General features: G+C 27.8%; 1 protein-coding gene across 1 annotated transcript in view; it reads left to right on the top strand.

Moving 5' to 3' along the window:
- LOC107442769 (neurogenic locus Notch protein) overlaps positions 1–16,260 on the top strand; it is a 128,288-nt gene extending 112,028 nt beyond the window's left edge. Inside the window, exons 20-32 of the mRNA XM_016056409.4 lie at positions 264–480; positions 2,019–2,223; positions 2,967–3,206; positions 3,417–3,555; positions 4,051–4,210; positions 5,453–5,613; positions 6,434–6,512; positions 6,634–6,926; positions 8,252–8,598; positions 10,314–10,460; positions 11,255–11,406; positions 12,228–12,375; positions 12,622–16,260. Coding sequence (XP_015911895.1) covers positions 264–480; positions 2,019–2,223; positions 2,967–3,206; positions 3,417–3,555; positions 4,051–4,210; positions 5,453–5,613; positions 6,434–6,512; positions 6,634–6,926; positions 8,252–8,598; positions 10,314–10,460; positions 11,255–11,406; positions 12,228–12,375; positions 12,622–13,898 — 3,565 coding nt within the window. The 3' untranslated portion in view covers positions 13,899–16,260. The remainder of the gene's footprint in view (positions 1–263; positions 481–2,018; positions 2,224–2,966; positions 3,207–3,416; positions 3,556–4,050; positions 4,211–5,452; positions 5,614–6,433; positions 6,513–6,633; positions 6,927–8,251; positions 8,599–10,313; positions 10,461–11,254; positions 11,407–12,227; positions 12,376–12,621) is intronic.
- Positions 16,261–16,542: the final 282 nt, after the last annotated feature.

The following is a 16,542-nucleotide window of genomic DNA, read 5'->3' as shown; positions in this document are numbered from 1 at the left end:
TTATGTTTTAGTAACTTCTTTATAATATGTAGAAGTACTTGTTGCTTTCTTGATTAATGGCAATATCATCTCTTTTAACCAACTAAATATTTCACATGCAAAGTTCTTATTAAGGTTTCTTTTCAATATACATTTTTCTGATTGAATTACAACAAGAAAATTGATTTTAAGGGGACTCAAATGCTTATTTGATTAAAATATATTTCAGAGAAAACTTTAATTTTTAAATTGTATTTAATGAGTCTATTTTTATTAACTTTTAGATGTGAAGGTGATGTTAATGAATGTTTGTCAAATCCATGCTATGTGTCTGGTACACAAGACTGTGTTCAGTTGGTGAATAACTACAGGTGTGATTGTAAATCTGGTTACATGGGTCGACACTGTGAGCTGAAAGTTGACTTCTGCTCCACAAATCCATGTTTGAATGGAGGATTCTGTACTGGTACTGGACAAGGATATTTATGCATTTGTCCTGAAGTGAGCACTTTTTTTATTTCATATTCTTGCAATTTTTTAAAAAGTATTTATTGAATTCATTAAATCAATGAACATTAAACTAATAAGAATTAAGAAGAAATGTCAAATGTTGCATATATTAATACAACAGCTGTTATTATTTTACTTTCAACAAATGTGCTATACTGTAATAGGTTATGAGTTTATATATTAACTCAAGTACTTTATTAAAATGTACTGAAGAAATACAAAATATGACACCAATGTTTTATTATTTTTTAAAAAAACTTTTTTTTAAGTTAAAATTTTATTTTGTTATCTTAAATATTTTACTTTAGAAAAATTTTAATCTTCATTAGGGTGACTTAATATTCTATAGTCTCTCAATGTAAATTTTGTACCATATTATTTTTCTGAGCATATTAAGATGTATCAAAAACGTTTTTAACTATGCATTTTTATTATTGCTTTTACTTATTTTTGTTTTTTAGAAGACTAGAGGGCTCCGCCCCCTGCTCGCTGACGCTCGCCAACCTCCGGAGAATTGCTTCGCAATTCTTGCTTGGTTTGCTTCGCAAAACCAAGAATGCTTTGATTTCATATATTTCAATATTAAACTTGATAGGTAACAATTTCGATAAATCACCAGCAAACTCATGTTGTTTTGATTTTAAAATAGGTGGATTAGGATTTTGGTCCATATCATTGTCAACATTGCGAAAGCGAATTGGTACAGTGTGCATTCCAACCACATTTTCTGTATTTACAGGTCTGGTTTGATGTGGGCAAATGAAAGTCGATGTTGTTGCGACTGTGTAGCAATTACACACATTCTCTTTTAGCTCAATCTTTGTTAGTTTAACTTTTTTTTTGTTAGTTGAATCATCATTAGGTTGTATAAGCAAAAGAGCATTATTTTCTTCTATACAATGAAGTTTACGTTTTTCCCGCTTTCGATTAGCTTTCGCATTGAGTTGCGACTTTTTAGTAATGTTAGGTCTTTTCTTTTTAGGCATTACTTGTAAATAAACAAATCGAATTAAGATTTAAAACCAGATTAAACTTACGAATTAACGTTTTAGAAAACAAATAATCAGATTAATCAATATATCAATACGAAATAAGTTGAGATGTTGTAAAACTGAAGAATGAAATTCTAACTATTTTGTGATTGGTTGCATCTCTGAAAAAGAAAATTCAGACTTGTAAATCGCTTTTTTAAGCTTGCCGTTTTCAGACATGTGATTGGCTGTTGTGAACGGCGGTTATTCTTCATTATTAACTGCAAAATCGTGCTTTAAAACTAAAATAAATAAAAATTTAAAATTATGTAAAAGATTTGAATGCCCTAAATGTCTTCCCTGAAAGATTCTGAATGAATTGATTCCTTAATCTTAGATTTTCATCACGTAGTTAAAAAGTTTTTCAGGGGACAAAATTAACTGCAAAAACTTTTTTTTAGAATAGAGAGATTTTTTAATAATGTAATACCAAAAAGTTATTGCAAAAATAAATCTCAGTATTCTGTAATATTTAACTTTGAATTTTTTTATTATTAGGGTTTACATGGGGAGACGTGTGCATATGCTAATACATCATGCATTGCTAATCCATGTAAGAATGGTGGACAGTGTAGAGTGCGAAAGAATAGTTACACTTGTGTGTGCCCAAATGGTGCAGGAGGTAGCAACTGTGAAATTGATACATACAATGAGTGTCTTTCATCTCCATGCATGAATGGCGGAACTTGTCATAATAGAATTGGTAAGTTGGTGTATTTTGTATAATTTTAAATTTGTAAAGTAATTGAAATGCTTAAAATTTTGGTTTTATCAAGTTTTGATTTTGGCATTTTTACAAATTAAATAGTCATGATTTCTTTTATCATTAGTAGAATGAGTGAGTTTTTAGAGAAATATTACTTATAAAGAATTCTGTTCAGCAGATAGGAAAAATACTTTTTATGAATAAAAGGCTCACAAATGGAGGAAATTCCCATGTTTATTCTTAGCTACATGAACTGCATTTGCGAAGGTGTTATTGCCTGGTTCTCGCAATTGGATTTTATTGAAAAATTATACATGCAATGACTTTCCCCTTTAATTTTACACTTTCGAGTTTCAATGTTTTTAGTTCCTCATTCGCCATTTCCACATTCTCGCCGATTCCAGGTGGCCATTTTTCAATTTGGCACATTTATCTGTATAGAAATCTCTCTACAAGTAGTTGATTTTATATAATCTCTCTAGAGAATACACCATTAGATATTTTTTTCTGATTTCCATTTTTTTCTGCAATTTCCTGAAATACTCTTTCTCTTTTTTTTTTCTTTGCCAGACTTAGTTTAATCCACTTTGTGAGTTGGTCATTTTGTTTAAATTATGTACAATATAGCTGAGGGTAAATGAGAAAATATTGTTTTAAAATTTTATTATTTTTTAAAAAAAATATTTAAAAAATGTAAGTGAATTTGTCTTGTTATTTACATATTTTACATTTAATTTTAGGTAAATATGAATGTGAATGCCCTCCAAATTGGAACGGTGCTCGTTGCAGTGTCTTTGATTCTTCTTTTAATGGAGGAATTGGATTATATCTGAAACCTGTTACAATTATGAGAGCTAATGACATTGATCCTGTGGATTTATGCGAGTTGAATGAGTGCTATAAGAAATCAGGAAACAGAAAATGCAATGAAGAATGCAATTCCAGAGAATGTAATTATGATGGGGGTGACTGCTCTTTGGGTATGTATTATTGGATTATATTTGTTCTGCAAATTAATCATGCTGTAATTTGTTCACATAATTTAATTTAAACTTTTTTGCTTTTGTTACTTTAATTGGATTAGTAAAACCAAACTAATAAAATTAAATTAAATTTGTTAAATCTAATTTATTTAATAAAATAACATTACAGTACTTTTTAACTAAATTTATTTGGGACTTTTTTTACAGGAATGAATCCTTGGAGGAATTGTACTGCTCCCATTAACTGCTGGGATGTGTTTAGAAATGATGAGTGTAACATTGAATGTAATAATATTGACTGTCTTTTTGATGGTTTTGATTGTGAACAAAAGCTTCTTCCATGCAAGTAAGTACCTAAAATGTAGCTGCATAGATTGTTTTAAATTGAATTTTAAATTTGAACAATTAATTTGAGATTCACTGATAACTTAGTCATTATGATTTAGCAGTTTTAATATACAATCAGTTCTTTATAAATTTTTTATTTTTTTAATTCAAAGGAGATTTTCTTTTTAAACTAAGTATTTTTTTTTTAAAAATTAAATTCATGTGTAAACTTTTCTCAACTGTAAAATTGTCAATCCTTTGATTATTAGCTCAAGCTTATTCAAAAATTTTTAAAGGTGATATGCTTGCATTGAAAATTTGATTTTTCCTTGTAATTCAAATGGAAAGTAATTTTTAGTCTTTCATGTTTCAATGCAATTTTGTGTAGGGGCTTAACATTTAAAAGTTTTTTTTTTTAAATATTTAAATATCTGGAGAAACTTAAAATTTTTATTTGTTTTCAATATGTATATATATATATTAATAATTAATTATTCTGAATTACGTATTTTAGTGAACATTATGACACCTATTGTCTTAAGAACTATGCTAATGGGTATTGTGATTATGGATGTAATAATGAAGAGTGTAACTGGGATGGTTTGGATTGCGAGTCGGAGGCACCAATGCTTGCTGATGGTTCACTGGTTACAATTGTTCTAATGGAACCTGAGGTAATTATTCTATAACTATTTTTTAATATTTTATTTAAATTTTTTTGAAATATTTTGTTTTTAAGTTTTTTGATTTTTAAACTTTTTTAGTAACATTTATATTAAATAAAATATGAAAACATCAACTTATTCATGCTGTGTGAAAACATTGTGTATAAATCGCTATGAAAGTCTTATTTGTATTTGGATATTGAAAATAAGTATAATTAATGGTTAATGATGTCCATTATTTACAATTCAACGAATCTAACACGAGGAAAATATGCTTAATATTTTATATTTATGCTGAGATTTTATATCTATACTTATGCTTAGTATTTTTTTCCCAAAAATATTTTGTACATTTTTATTTTATTTTTGAATTTAAGCTGAGTGAAATTTATCTTAAATGTGAGAACAGAATTAAATTCTCAGGAGAAAGCTTGAAGATGACATTAAGGAAAAACTTATTTGTTATTTATTATTTAAATTTGAGATAACTAACTTATTAGTTTAACATTGATTGTATGAAAAAATGAGCTTAGAGTGAGATTTTGTGAGAATATCAAATAAGGAGCTAGTATTTTTAAACTTAATTAAAGATTTTTATTTTGTGCCACTACTGCCATGCCTGAAAAATTGTCTTGATTAAAAGGTTATTTAAAGTTAAGATGTAATTTTTTAATATTATATCAGTATGAAATCTATAAAGTAAAATAAATTGTTTTTATAATGAGTTACTTGAAATAATTCTAAAACTTAATTTGTACAATATATTGAACAATGAAGCCAAAATATATGTTATTATGCTAAGGGAAATCTTTATTAAATAATTAAATTAGTTGCATAAAAAATATGCTAGTTTAGAGACTGTTTTATGAAGTAAAAATTAATTTTTATACAAGTTTTTCTGAAAAGAGCTTCAATTGCTTTCAGACAATGTAAATAATGTAACTTTAAAAAAATTTAACTAAGAATACAACATTTTTTTGTAATGGGTTATAAAAAATAATTATAATTTATTGAGCAACACTATAGCATTTTAAATTGTACTGCATTATGAAAAAAAAAAAAAAACTGTAATTAAACATAAAGATTCTTACATTACATATTAGATTAGAAAAAATGTTTTTCGTCTTAGTTTATCATATTTCAGATTTATGGAAATATGTAAATTTAAATAAAATCTTCAATTAATAAATTTTATCACAATCATCAGATTTTTATTGTTATATCATGTGTTAATAAAATAATAATTTTTAGGTTTTCATGAATAACTCTGTATCCTTCTTGCGAGAGATTGGCCATGCATTAAGGACAATTGTCCGTATAAAAAAGGACGAATATGGAAATCCTATGGTTTATCGCTGGCAAGCAAAAGATATTGCTGTCAGTCACCATCACAAGAAGCATCCAAAAACTGGGTAAGTAATACCTTATACTTTTGTTATATGCTGTCATAAATAACTTCTGAATTAAAAGTATGCCAAAAGAAATGCACCAGAACATCTAAATTTAGTAGAATTAAAAACATTATTTCTCAAAACTAATAAAAAGTTTTATGATATGAGATTAAGACTTATAGAAAAAAAGTGTAGAGGCTTGCCATGACAAATAAAATGAGCTCTAGACATTTTAACAGTTTGAAGCTTGCAGATGCGAAATAATGATGATCTTTATATCTTATTGTCAACATATAATCTTTAAGGCAATTTTATTTAAATTCACTGAAATGCCACTTAATTCCCCATTGACAAACAAAAAAAGAAATTAAATTTTTTTGAACACCAGCTGTTATTAAGTTATGATTGGAATATTTCGTTTGTCTTGATTTTAGTCCTGGGAATTTGACGCAAGATTATATACACATATTTTGTAATGCTACATTGGTTAAAACTTCCATCTTCTCAGCTCTTTAATTATACTTTCTTTAAATAAGTAACTGTAGACAGAAAACGATGATAAAACAAGTTTATTGAGTTAAACTTTTTATTTAAAGAAAAAAACTTTCATAATTAATTTTCCAACATTTATTTAAAAAATTTTTTTAATGTTAATATTAAAATGTGCTTTGACCTTATTTTTGCTATAGATTATTGTTTCTCTGATTTTAAAAACCCTATAATAATCTGTTAAGGAGCTACAAGAAGAGCTACAATTTTGTTCCTTAATTTTTCATTGATTTTGAGTTTTATGTTGAATAGTTTTCCCATGTTAAATTATTTATAATTTTTCTTTAAACAGAACTAAAGTTGTGATGGAAATTGACAACAGAAGGTGTACCAAAACTGCAGCAGCTGAATGTTTTCAATCATCAACCAAAGTAAGCCTTTCATAACTGTAAATCATTAAAGAGTAAAATGTTTCAATCATAGTTATGTGTACCTAGTGTCATGATTTGATATATTTCCCTAAAATTTAATTGTTTTTTTTATCTCTCTTAGGCTGCAAATTTTTTGAAGGCGACTCAAGCCCGTCAAGCATTTGCTTTTCAATTTGAAGACATTTCTGGAGAAGACTCTGACTCGACAGTTGCTGTTAAGATAAGTAGGCCTTATATGGTTTACTATGTTGGCATAGCTGTTGTGATCTGCCTCATAGGCCTCTTGATGGGAGTTCTAATTAGTAGGCGCAAAAAAGTGAGAGGTATCACTTGGTTTCCTGAGGGATTTTTTAGAACGAGTGGAAGTCAACAACGAAGTTCACATCGTCGAGGACCAGATGGGCAAGAGATGAGGTTTGTTGCGTACTTTCTATTATATTTCTTCTTGTTTTACTTCAATTTTATCAGTAGTGATTGTTACCTTAGATCAGTGTTTTCCAACCTCTTTTCATCATTGAACCCTTAATAAATAAAAAAAAAGGAAAAATAAAATAATTTCAGACTTCTTGCTTGAAGCTGTTACATATTGTACTTTAAATAAGTTTTGGCTTGCCTATTGAAGTAAGTACAAGTTCTGTAGCCTTGAAAATATTAATTCCTTTTGTGCCATTTTGCTTTTCTGAAAAAGGCTTTTTGTCTACTGTGGCATTAAAAACTAATTGCAGAAATTGTCTGTTATCACTTAGAAGCATAATAAAAACTCTGTTTTTATTATGGAAACCCAAATGAGCAAACTTTTAATGGTTAAAAAAACTAAACCATCCCCTTAAATATATAGATGAATCGGCAAAATGTAATCAGTAATACTATAATAACTTTTACTTTAATTTTTTAAAATGTATTTTTGTTTTGAGTCTGATAAAATGTGTTGCTTATCTTACTTTTAATTTTGCAACCTCCCCGATTTGTCTATTCCTTAGGTGGTCGCAATCCTCAATTTCAGAAACACTGCCATTAATGAACTGAGCTATTAATATAGTAATAAAACTCATAACATTCACTTATTGTGATTTCATGATAGATATTTTTTATTTATAATTTAGATTTGTTACTTTTCTTTATTATTAATTATTTTTATTTACATTATAAATTTGTCACTCGTAAACAAAACTAATTTTTATATCATAATCTCAAAATATATACTATGGTTTTTATATATTTGTTGTTGTAGGTATATAAAACTATTTTTCAAGTGCATATATTTATTAGCCTAATTTTATTATAAAACACTTTCAAAAACTAATAAAATTTTATATTAGCTCATTTTTAGTTAATACAAAAAAAAGTGCTTAAAATCAAAATAAAAACAGCTTTTTGAGGTAATAATTTTTATAAAGTTTGATGTACCTTAACTTTAAAACAAACTACTTCTTTATTTTTTTTTTGTAATTATTTCATAAAAAAACGATGATTTTAGAAAAAAGAGATAATGGCTAATTACATAATTCTCAAATTATATTCTTTAAAATTATGATGCGGACTGAGTAATTCTGAAACTGTTTAACTTGTATTATTGAAAATTTTAATAATTTTTTTTTTTAAAAACTTTATATCGAATAAAAACTATCTTAAATATTTTTCTAAAGTACAATACTCCTGTCATCAAAACAAAGTTATCTAGACTGCAGTTTTAACAATGACTTTTCTCTTACTGATCAATTCCTACTTATTATTTTTAGAAATTTAAACAAGTTGGCATCATCAAATAGAGTAGATATCAGCATGAATGGAAACGTGTGTCCACCACCAGTTCCTTCTCTCCCTTCTGATCAATGGAGTGATGATGATGCTCTGGATCACCCTCCCATGAAAAGACTAAAAAGTGACAAATCTCAAGACGACAGTTTTGGTGACAGCCAAAGTTCTCTTGCTCCTCCTGAATACGATGAAAGCGATTCTCGAAAGTGGACTCAACAACACTTGGATGCTGCTGATATCAGAAACCCTGACATATTAGCCTTAACACCACCTCAAGGAGAGAATGACATGGATCATGGTTGTATTGACGTGAATGTTAGAGGTCCTGGTAAGTATTGCAACTATTTGTTGAATATTCCTTATAAAAAGTAGTCAATATCAAAATTATTTTGAATGGTATTTTCCATTCAAAAAGAGATTACTTTTTAAGTCTATTCTATTTCTTCTTTTATTTATATTTTACGATTTTGGTGCGTTTCAGGCACCAATCTTTCTCATCGTTTCGTACCTTGTAAATTTTTAGTACATGTTTTCATTTTCAAGGGAAAAAAAAAAGAGTTTATTTGGAATAACACAACCTATCACAGGACAATATATTATGCAGTTTGCTGAACTTTTAATTTCATGTAATCATATTTTTCAATTCTCTGTCATCTGCTTGAAAAATGTACAGTGAATTTTTTCTGTACAGGAATAATTGCCAATGAATCTTCGTTCATGCTAGGATAGGGTGCGTAGCATTTTTAAAAAGTGCTTAATGTTGCTCATTTTTGATTATCGTTTCTTAAAAGCCCTTAAAGGTGTTTTTTTCATTGGGTGTTTATTAAAAATGCTTAATTTTCCCTTTTCCAAAAGATGTTTTTTTTTTCCCACATCCATTTTCGCTACGAATTTTGCAGAAACCTTGGTTTTCACATTGTTCTGTTGAACGTTTTCAAAATCCATTCAAACATAATCTATTTCAGCTTACCGTTGGTCCGGCAATCATTTTTCATGTTAGATGAAATATTTCCTGGGCCGCATGTGTGTTTACTGAGCTGGTTCAGTGGGAAGGATTCTTGCACTCTCATGTGCAACTCTGTTGCATTTTGCAAGACATTCTCAATTTCAGGCTTCATTTTCTGCCCTCTGAAATTGAACCGAAAAATCTCTTGAGTTTTTACTGATCACTGGGACCAACTATACATTGCCAATTTTTTTTCCCTAATAGCAAATGAAATTTTTTTTCTCTTCTTAATTTCAGTTGTAAACTATTAATCAGTATGATCAATAATATTAATCTTGTCAATGTTTTGTTGTATATGCTTTAATAAAAAACTTATATTTAAATCTAAAAAAATATATACTCCATAACGTTTTTAAATAATACTTGGAATTTATAATAAATTTGAATTAATTTTTTTACGTAATTAAATTAATTATTAATTTAAAAAATAAAATGTGCCGCTCAATATTGAATGTATTTTAAAGTGTGCATAAATTGTTTTTATGGTAGCTAATTTAATCAAGAAAAGAGTTCTTTGTCAGAAACTAGTCATTTTAACATAATCATGTAAATTCTTTGAAAATTATTTTCCATTTTGTTAATATATATCAAGAACTTTCAACAATAGGAAGAAACATTTTTTATTAGTGCGCATATCCTAGTTATATAGGTTTTGTGCACTAATAAAAATGTTTATAGCACTAATAATAAGTGCTTATTTTTCGTTGAAAAATTTGGCTATGCATCCTGAAAAAATTTAAGTTGAAATGAATACCAAGATATCAACAGAGTGCGAATTCAAATATTTATTGGATTTTGCTATTTAAATTGGCAATTGATATGTCTCTGCAATAGACATTAATAAAAATTTGAAAACTAGCAAAAGGCTTAAAACTACAAATAATTTATTTTAAAATGATTTCTGTATTTTGTTTTTTAAGATTTAGTATGATGTAAATTTTCTAATATAGAAATTGGTATTGGTCATTAAGAGTTTTAGATATGTGATTTTTGGTTATTGTTAAACATTTAATCATTCATAAAAAATACTTTTTTAGGTGGATTAACACCCTTAATGTGTACAACTCATAGAAAAGATGGCTATGATAATGAAAGTACTTCTGATGAGGATGGATCCAGAGGAAATACGATACAAGATTTAATTAACCAAGGAGCAGATGTAAATGCAGTCACAGAAAAAAGCAGTAAGTTATTACTTATTATTATTTTAGTAATTTATCTTTTCATCGATGATATTTAAATTTTTGTTTCTCTTTAATAACTTAGTAGTTTTGTAAGCTTAAATTCATTTCCGATTATTTCCTGTTAATTCATTTTAAGGCTGTTTTTCTTATTTGAAATTCTGAGGTTGTTTTTTTTTCCTAAATATTCTATTTATTTATTGGTATTGGGTCATTTTTTATATGATATTTCCTATGTTATTTTCTTCTATTTAACATTTATTTCAAACTTTGAAGAAATTTGTATCCTGATTCTGCATTTAGAATGTGCACAATAAATATTTAATTATGGAGCAATTAAATTTTAGAAATGATTGAGATATGATTAAAATTCTTTAGCATTAGAAAATGTTGCTATTTCAAAAGCTCTTATTCATATTTTAAAGGAAATTTTAGGACTTCTTAGGCCTTCAAAATTTAGACTGTACTTTTCTAGCTTTTTATTTCTTATCTTAAACTACATTTTTCATCATTATTAAGAAACAAAATTGAAGGTTTTATAACTTGTTTTTTTTTTAAATCTAAAATAATAAATTTTATATATTTTTTATATTTAATAAATATCTGTCAAAAATAGATTTTTTATGTTTTTTTTTAGGTTTTATGTCAAATTTTGAAAAATAAAGAAAAGCAAAATTGTGCTTCTAATAAGTTATTAAACAGTATAAGCTATACTTACAAGTACTGATTGTTATAAAATATGTCAAGCAAGCCCGAAGTATCATTGTATTTTAACTAAATATTTAAATTGTTTTTAGGGGAAACAGCTCTTCACTTGGCAGCTAGGAACTCAAGAGCAGATGCTGCCAAGAGTTTGGTGGATAATGGTGCTGATGTGAATGCTCCAGATATAACTGGCCGTACCCCTTTGCATGCAGCAGTAGCTGCCGATGCTCAAGGTGTCTTTCAGGTAAAATGAAACTAAATTATTCTTTTTTCGTGCACGCTTTTTTTATATCATCTATCCTTGGTCTAGACACACAACATGAAATTTACTATGCAAGCTATTATAATGCAAAGCTGTTACAAGAGTTTAAATTAAAAAATAGAAATCAAAAGCTATTGTGTCTTGCCACTCCAATTCTTATTTACTAAGTTCCTAATGTAACTTCAAGCATTTCATATAAGACTGTTCTAAACTTGCTCTAAAGAATTAATTTTTTTTTTGAAAAAAGGGAAAAATTTATAGATTTGTTTAAATTTCTATCATTTTTGAACTATTTATTTATACTAAATTCGATAGCTTGGATCAAATGGGAAAAAAGCTTCACAAACAAATTTGTGTTGAAAAGTTGTTGAACTGTTATTCCAAACCTTTTTAGAAATTTTAAACATGATTATAAGCCAAGGAAATTTACTGCTATTGACAATTTAAAAAATTTTCCAAATTAAACTAATAATTAATCTTGCAAACTAGGGACTGTTAAAAATTGTACAATAATGAACTTCTGTAGCTAATATATAGCTTTTTATGCATGATAGGAAATAGCTAGAACAAGTGTAAGATGCATAGCTTTATAAGAGTTGATAAATAGATTTTTGTAGGCCCCTAAATCCTTTAGCACGTTTCTGATTATACAGTTTCTGTTTGAATCATGTTAGTGTAAATTACTAGAAACTAAACCCTTTATGAGAATCAATTGTAATTTTTTTTTGTAAAATTTTTTAAATAAAATGTTTTTTATGCATATTTTTCCACTTTTAAGAGAAAATTCTTTTTTTTCTCTACAGATTTTGGCAAGGAATCGAGCTACTGATTTAAATGCAAAGATGAACGATGGCACAACTCCTTTAATACTTGCAACACGCCTTGCAATAGAGAATATGGTTCAGTTATTGTTGGATGCTGAATGCGATGTCAATGCTTCTGATACCTATGGTAAGGAATTTAATATTTATTGTTTTGTGGCGTAACTACCACTACTAATATTCAGTACCAATTCAGTAGTATGTAAGACTTGTTAGCTCGATTTTATCTCGCGGTACCTTTTGATAGATGAAAATTGATGTAGTTGATAATTAAATCCTCACAGTTTCACTACTTTTATAATTACTACATTTATCTCCCTCTAGCTATGTTGATAATTGGAATAAGTAATTAAAAGCAAAATTTATTTATTTGTAGGTAAAACAGCTTTACATTGGGCAGCTGCTGTGAATAATGTTGATGCAGTACATTTACTTATTTCCCATGGTGCAAATAAGGATGCACAAGATGAGAAAGAAGAAACTCCTCTTTTTCTAGCTGCAAGAGAAGGAAGCTTGGAAGCAGCTCGAATACTGCTTGAACATTTTGCGAATAAGGAAATAACAGACCACATGGACAGGTTACCAATCCATATTGCAAGGGAGCGTTCTCATAATGACATTGTACAGTTGCTTGAAGGCTCTATCCCTTCTACAGCTCATTTGACCAACCGACAATTCAAAGAGGGTTCTCCACTGTTTTTACTTGGTATGCATGGATCCACCAAATCCAAAACGAAAAGAAAGAACAAGTTGTGCAATGACTCTTCAGCTCTCAGGGACAACAGTGATTCTACAGTTAATGCCAACCTTAGACGAAAGCCATCTGTAAAACGACGCAAAGATATCTCTCACATGGGTCTTCCAGGCATGGATGGTTCACCTTCGCTTTCTCCGAATTCTCTCACATCCCCTACTGCTCTCACCCAAGGTGGCATGGACAGTTCAGAACCAATTTACACACAACTGACCAATGCAGGCAATCATCAAGTACCTTCTTATGACCATTTGTCTTCGTTTAGGGAAGGATATGGTGATTTGAATAATATTTTAAGTTATGTCACTTCTCGACCATCTTATACAGATCAGTGTCCACCTAACGTACCCGCTCGTCATGTGAGGCACAATTCCGTGCCAGCTAAAAATCCTGTGCCACCTCCTCGACCTTTCAGATCAGTGTCTCCTAGTAAGCAGCGTCCTGGTTTGCTTACATCACCCACACATATGGCAGCTATGAGGACTGCACATCATCAGCGAACTACTAAGTTTCATACCCAGGGTGGGGGCAACTTGACTTATGATTATCCTAAACCATCTGCAGATTTGCAGAGTACTGGAAACAATTTAGCACCACCTCTGTATCCTCAGATATATACTTATCCCACACCCCCATCTCAACACAGCTCTAATGGTGGTGAATCAACGCCACTTTATCATCATCCTCCAGAGACTTATTTAACTCCGTCCCCAGAATCTCCTGGGCAATGGTCCAGCTCTTCACCCCACTCTGCCTCTGATTGGTCAGAGAGTATAGCCAGTCCTACTGGGCACAATGTTCATCTCCAACAGCACACTGTAGAACATTTACAGCATAAAAAAACTACTAATGCCAGGCCTACGCCCATTGTGCAATCTCCTGACGCTGTGTTCATTTAAGATACTTTTTTAAAAATGTAAATTATCTGTTTTCCAAGTGCCTGGATATGCTGTATTCACTATCGCACATTACAGAAATACATTCTGATGTTCAAGTTGTGTATTTAAGATATTTATTCTATATACAGCAGGAATTGTAAATAGATTTTATTTTGTCAGTGAATCACTCATTGTTAAAGTTTAATTGTATGTTTAATTTATGTGAAATTAGAAAAATGCCTCTTTTTTTTAAAAAACTATAATAAGTATTTGCATTCAGTGTTGAAGTCGAAAAAATGAATCGTTAAAAACATTCGTTTTATGTTTTCTAACTGTTTTAAGTATGCAGCTTTGTTGTTTTTAAATTACAAATCGGCGCATAATTTTGTACATTGTGATGGCAGAAATTTATTAAATTTCTTATGCTGAATACCTTACAATTTTTTCTAAGCCACTAATTTTCCTAAGACTATATTCGCTAAAGATTTTAAAAAAATTGAGCTAGCTTTATTTTTTACAATAAGTATTTTGTCTTGAATATATCTTGCACTTGTTGAATAGAGCAATTATAATTGTGCCATTTAATTAAAATTGAATCGATTTTAATGTGCATGAAATGTAAAAAAATGTTTGTTCATTGTAAATGCTCATTTTAAATAGAAAGAAGGAATCATTGTATTTATGATGCATTTGTAAATTCATCACATTGTATATTGTTAGAAAGTTGGGTTTTTATTGTAAAGCAATATTTCATTGTTGTTACAATCTTTATAGAAAATTTTTATATTAATATATATGTACTTCTGTACTCTTTATGATTCAATTGTTAGTAGGCATGCTGTTAAACTGTTTTTAATTTTGAACAAAATTATTTTTTATATACTTTTATGTATTAAAACTGTATATATTTTTCATAAGTGTTTTAAAGTGTTTGAAACTGCTTTAAAAATTAATATAGATTTTATAATCAAGGTTTTTACAAATTGAATAACTTAAAGACATATAACAGGGTTATTATGATCTCAAATTAACTTTTGATTTAAGTACTTCATTTGTAAAGATTTAAACTATATTAATTTGAAAAAAAATTCTTTAGAATATTTTTATTTCAGTATTATTAGTGCTTCGTAATTTAAAAAAAAAAATCCATAGATTATTTTATTATTGTACCTTTTTGAATTATTGAAGTAATTCAATTATTATTTCATAATTGAGAAACCTTACAAGCCCAATCCAAAATAAATTAGTTAATTTTTTTGATTGTTATCCAATGCTTTTATAATGTTTTCAAAATATTTTTTATAAGTGTTTAAAAATTAATATTTTTTTTTTACAAATGGAACATTTACGAAATCTAAAATGGCAGGATTATTTTGTTCAGTATTGTTAGTCTTTGTTTATTACATCAAACAAAAAAAAGTTGCTTAAAGAATTTTTTTTTACTGATAATTTTACCTTTTCAGAAATATCTTAATTTATTCACGGGCTTGTTTTTTTTTAATTCTTATCCAATAATTTTCATAATTTTATCTGATGATTTTTCATTAGCATAAAAATTAATTTAAATATTATAATCAACATTTTTACAAATTGAATCAGTTGAAATATTATAATAACAGGATTATTATGATCTCAAACTTTGATTCATTTGTAAAGATACGAACTATATTAAATAAAAATGATGAATCATTAGAATATTTTTATTTTAGTATTATTGGTATTTGTTGAATATATACTAAAATAAAAAAAAAAATCAATGTTTTTAATTGTTATTGAATAATTGTTGTCAATTTAATGTTAAATGTTAAATTATTTAAATTGCTTATAGCATTCTATTTAGAAGTCTATATATTATCCCAATATTACTATTTTCTATAAACAATATACACACTGAATGAATATGCAAGTTTGAAAAATAAAACATTTAATGTTTTAAATGTAATTTTACTAAACTTGCAGCAAAACTTTTAAAGTGCACTTTTACAAACTTATTTTGCATTTAGTGGAGAGTAATGTTTGGAGAAATATTTACATCATCAGTGTTCAATTACTATTTTATTTTTCATAATACATTTGTTAGGAGTTAACTTTAAAAATGTTCTCAATTTATGGACAAATAGAACAATCTTTCATATTTGTGACGTAGCATTGCCTTGGCAATTGTCAATTCCAGAACAAACTTGTTAAAATTTCGTAATTTTTATTTTTGATAAGGTTTTAAATGTTTGTGAACAATTTTATTTAATTTTACAATTTAATGGGAACAATTTATTACTTAACATCTGTAGTGATAATTTTTTATGAATGTACAGATCATAACAAATATGTTTTACATTTTTGTATTGTAGTATTTGTTCAATAAATTTTTGCAATACAGAAAAAAGTGTATGTTTATTTGATTCATCTTGATTTTCCTTAAAGCATTTATTTCGAAACGAAAGAAGGTGAAAATTAAGCCTTTTTGTAATATTTTTAATTTTTTTTACTAATAGGTTGTTTGGAAAGTTTGTGCAGATATATTTGAATTTTTAATGAAAATTGAAATGTTGTACATTTAAATTTTAGTTGTATTTACCAAATTATGTTAGTGTCATCTTGTTCCCTGATCTTTCTATAATTTTTAGGAAACTTGAAAATTACCCTCTCAGAATTTTCAAATATTCTT

Source organism: Parasteatoda tepidariorum, chromosome 8 (assembly GCF_043381705.1).
Source record: "Parasteatoda tepidariorum isolate YZ-2023 chromosome 8, CAS_Ptep_4.0, whole genome shotgun sequence".
NCBI classification, from domain to species: Eukaryota; Metazoa; Arthropoda; class Arachnida; order Araneae; family Theridiidae; genus Parasteatoda; species Parasteatoda tepidariorum.
Note: the sequence above shows the minus strand (reverse complement) of the source record. Positions and strands in the feature narration are given on the sequence as shown.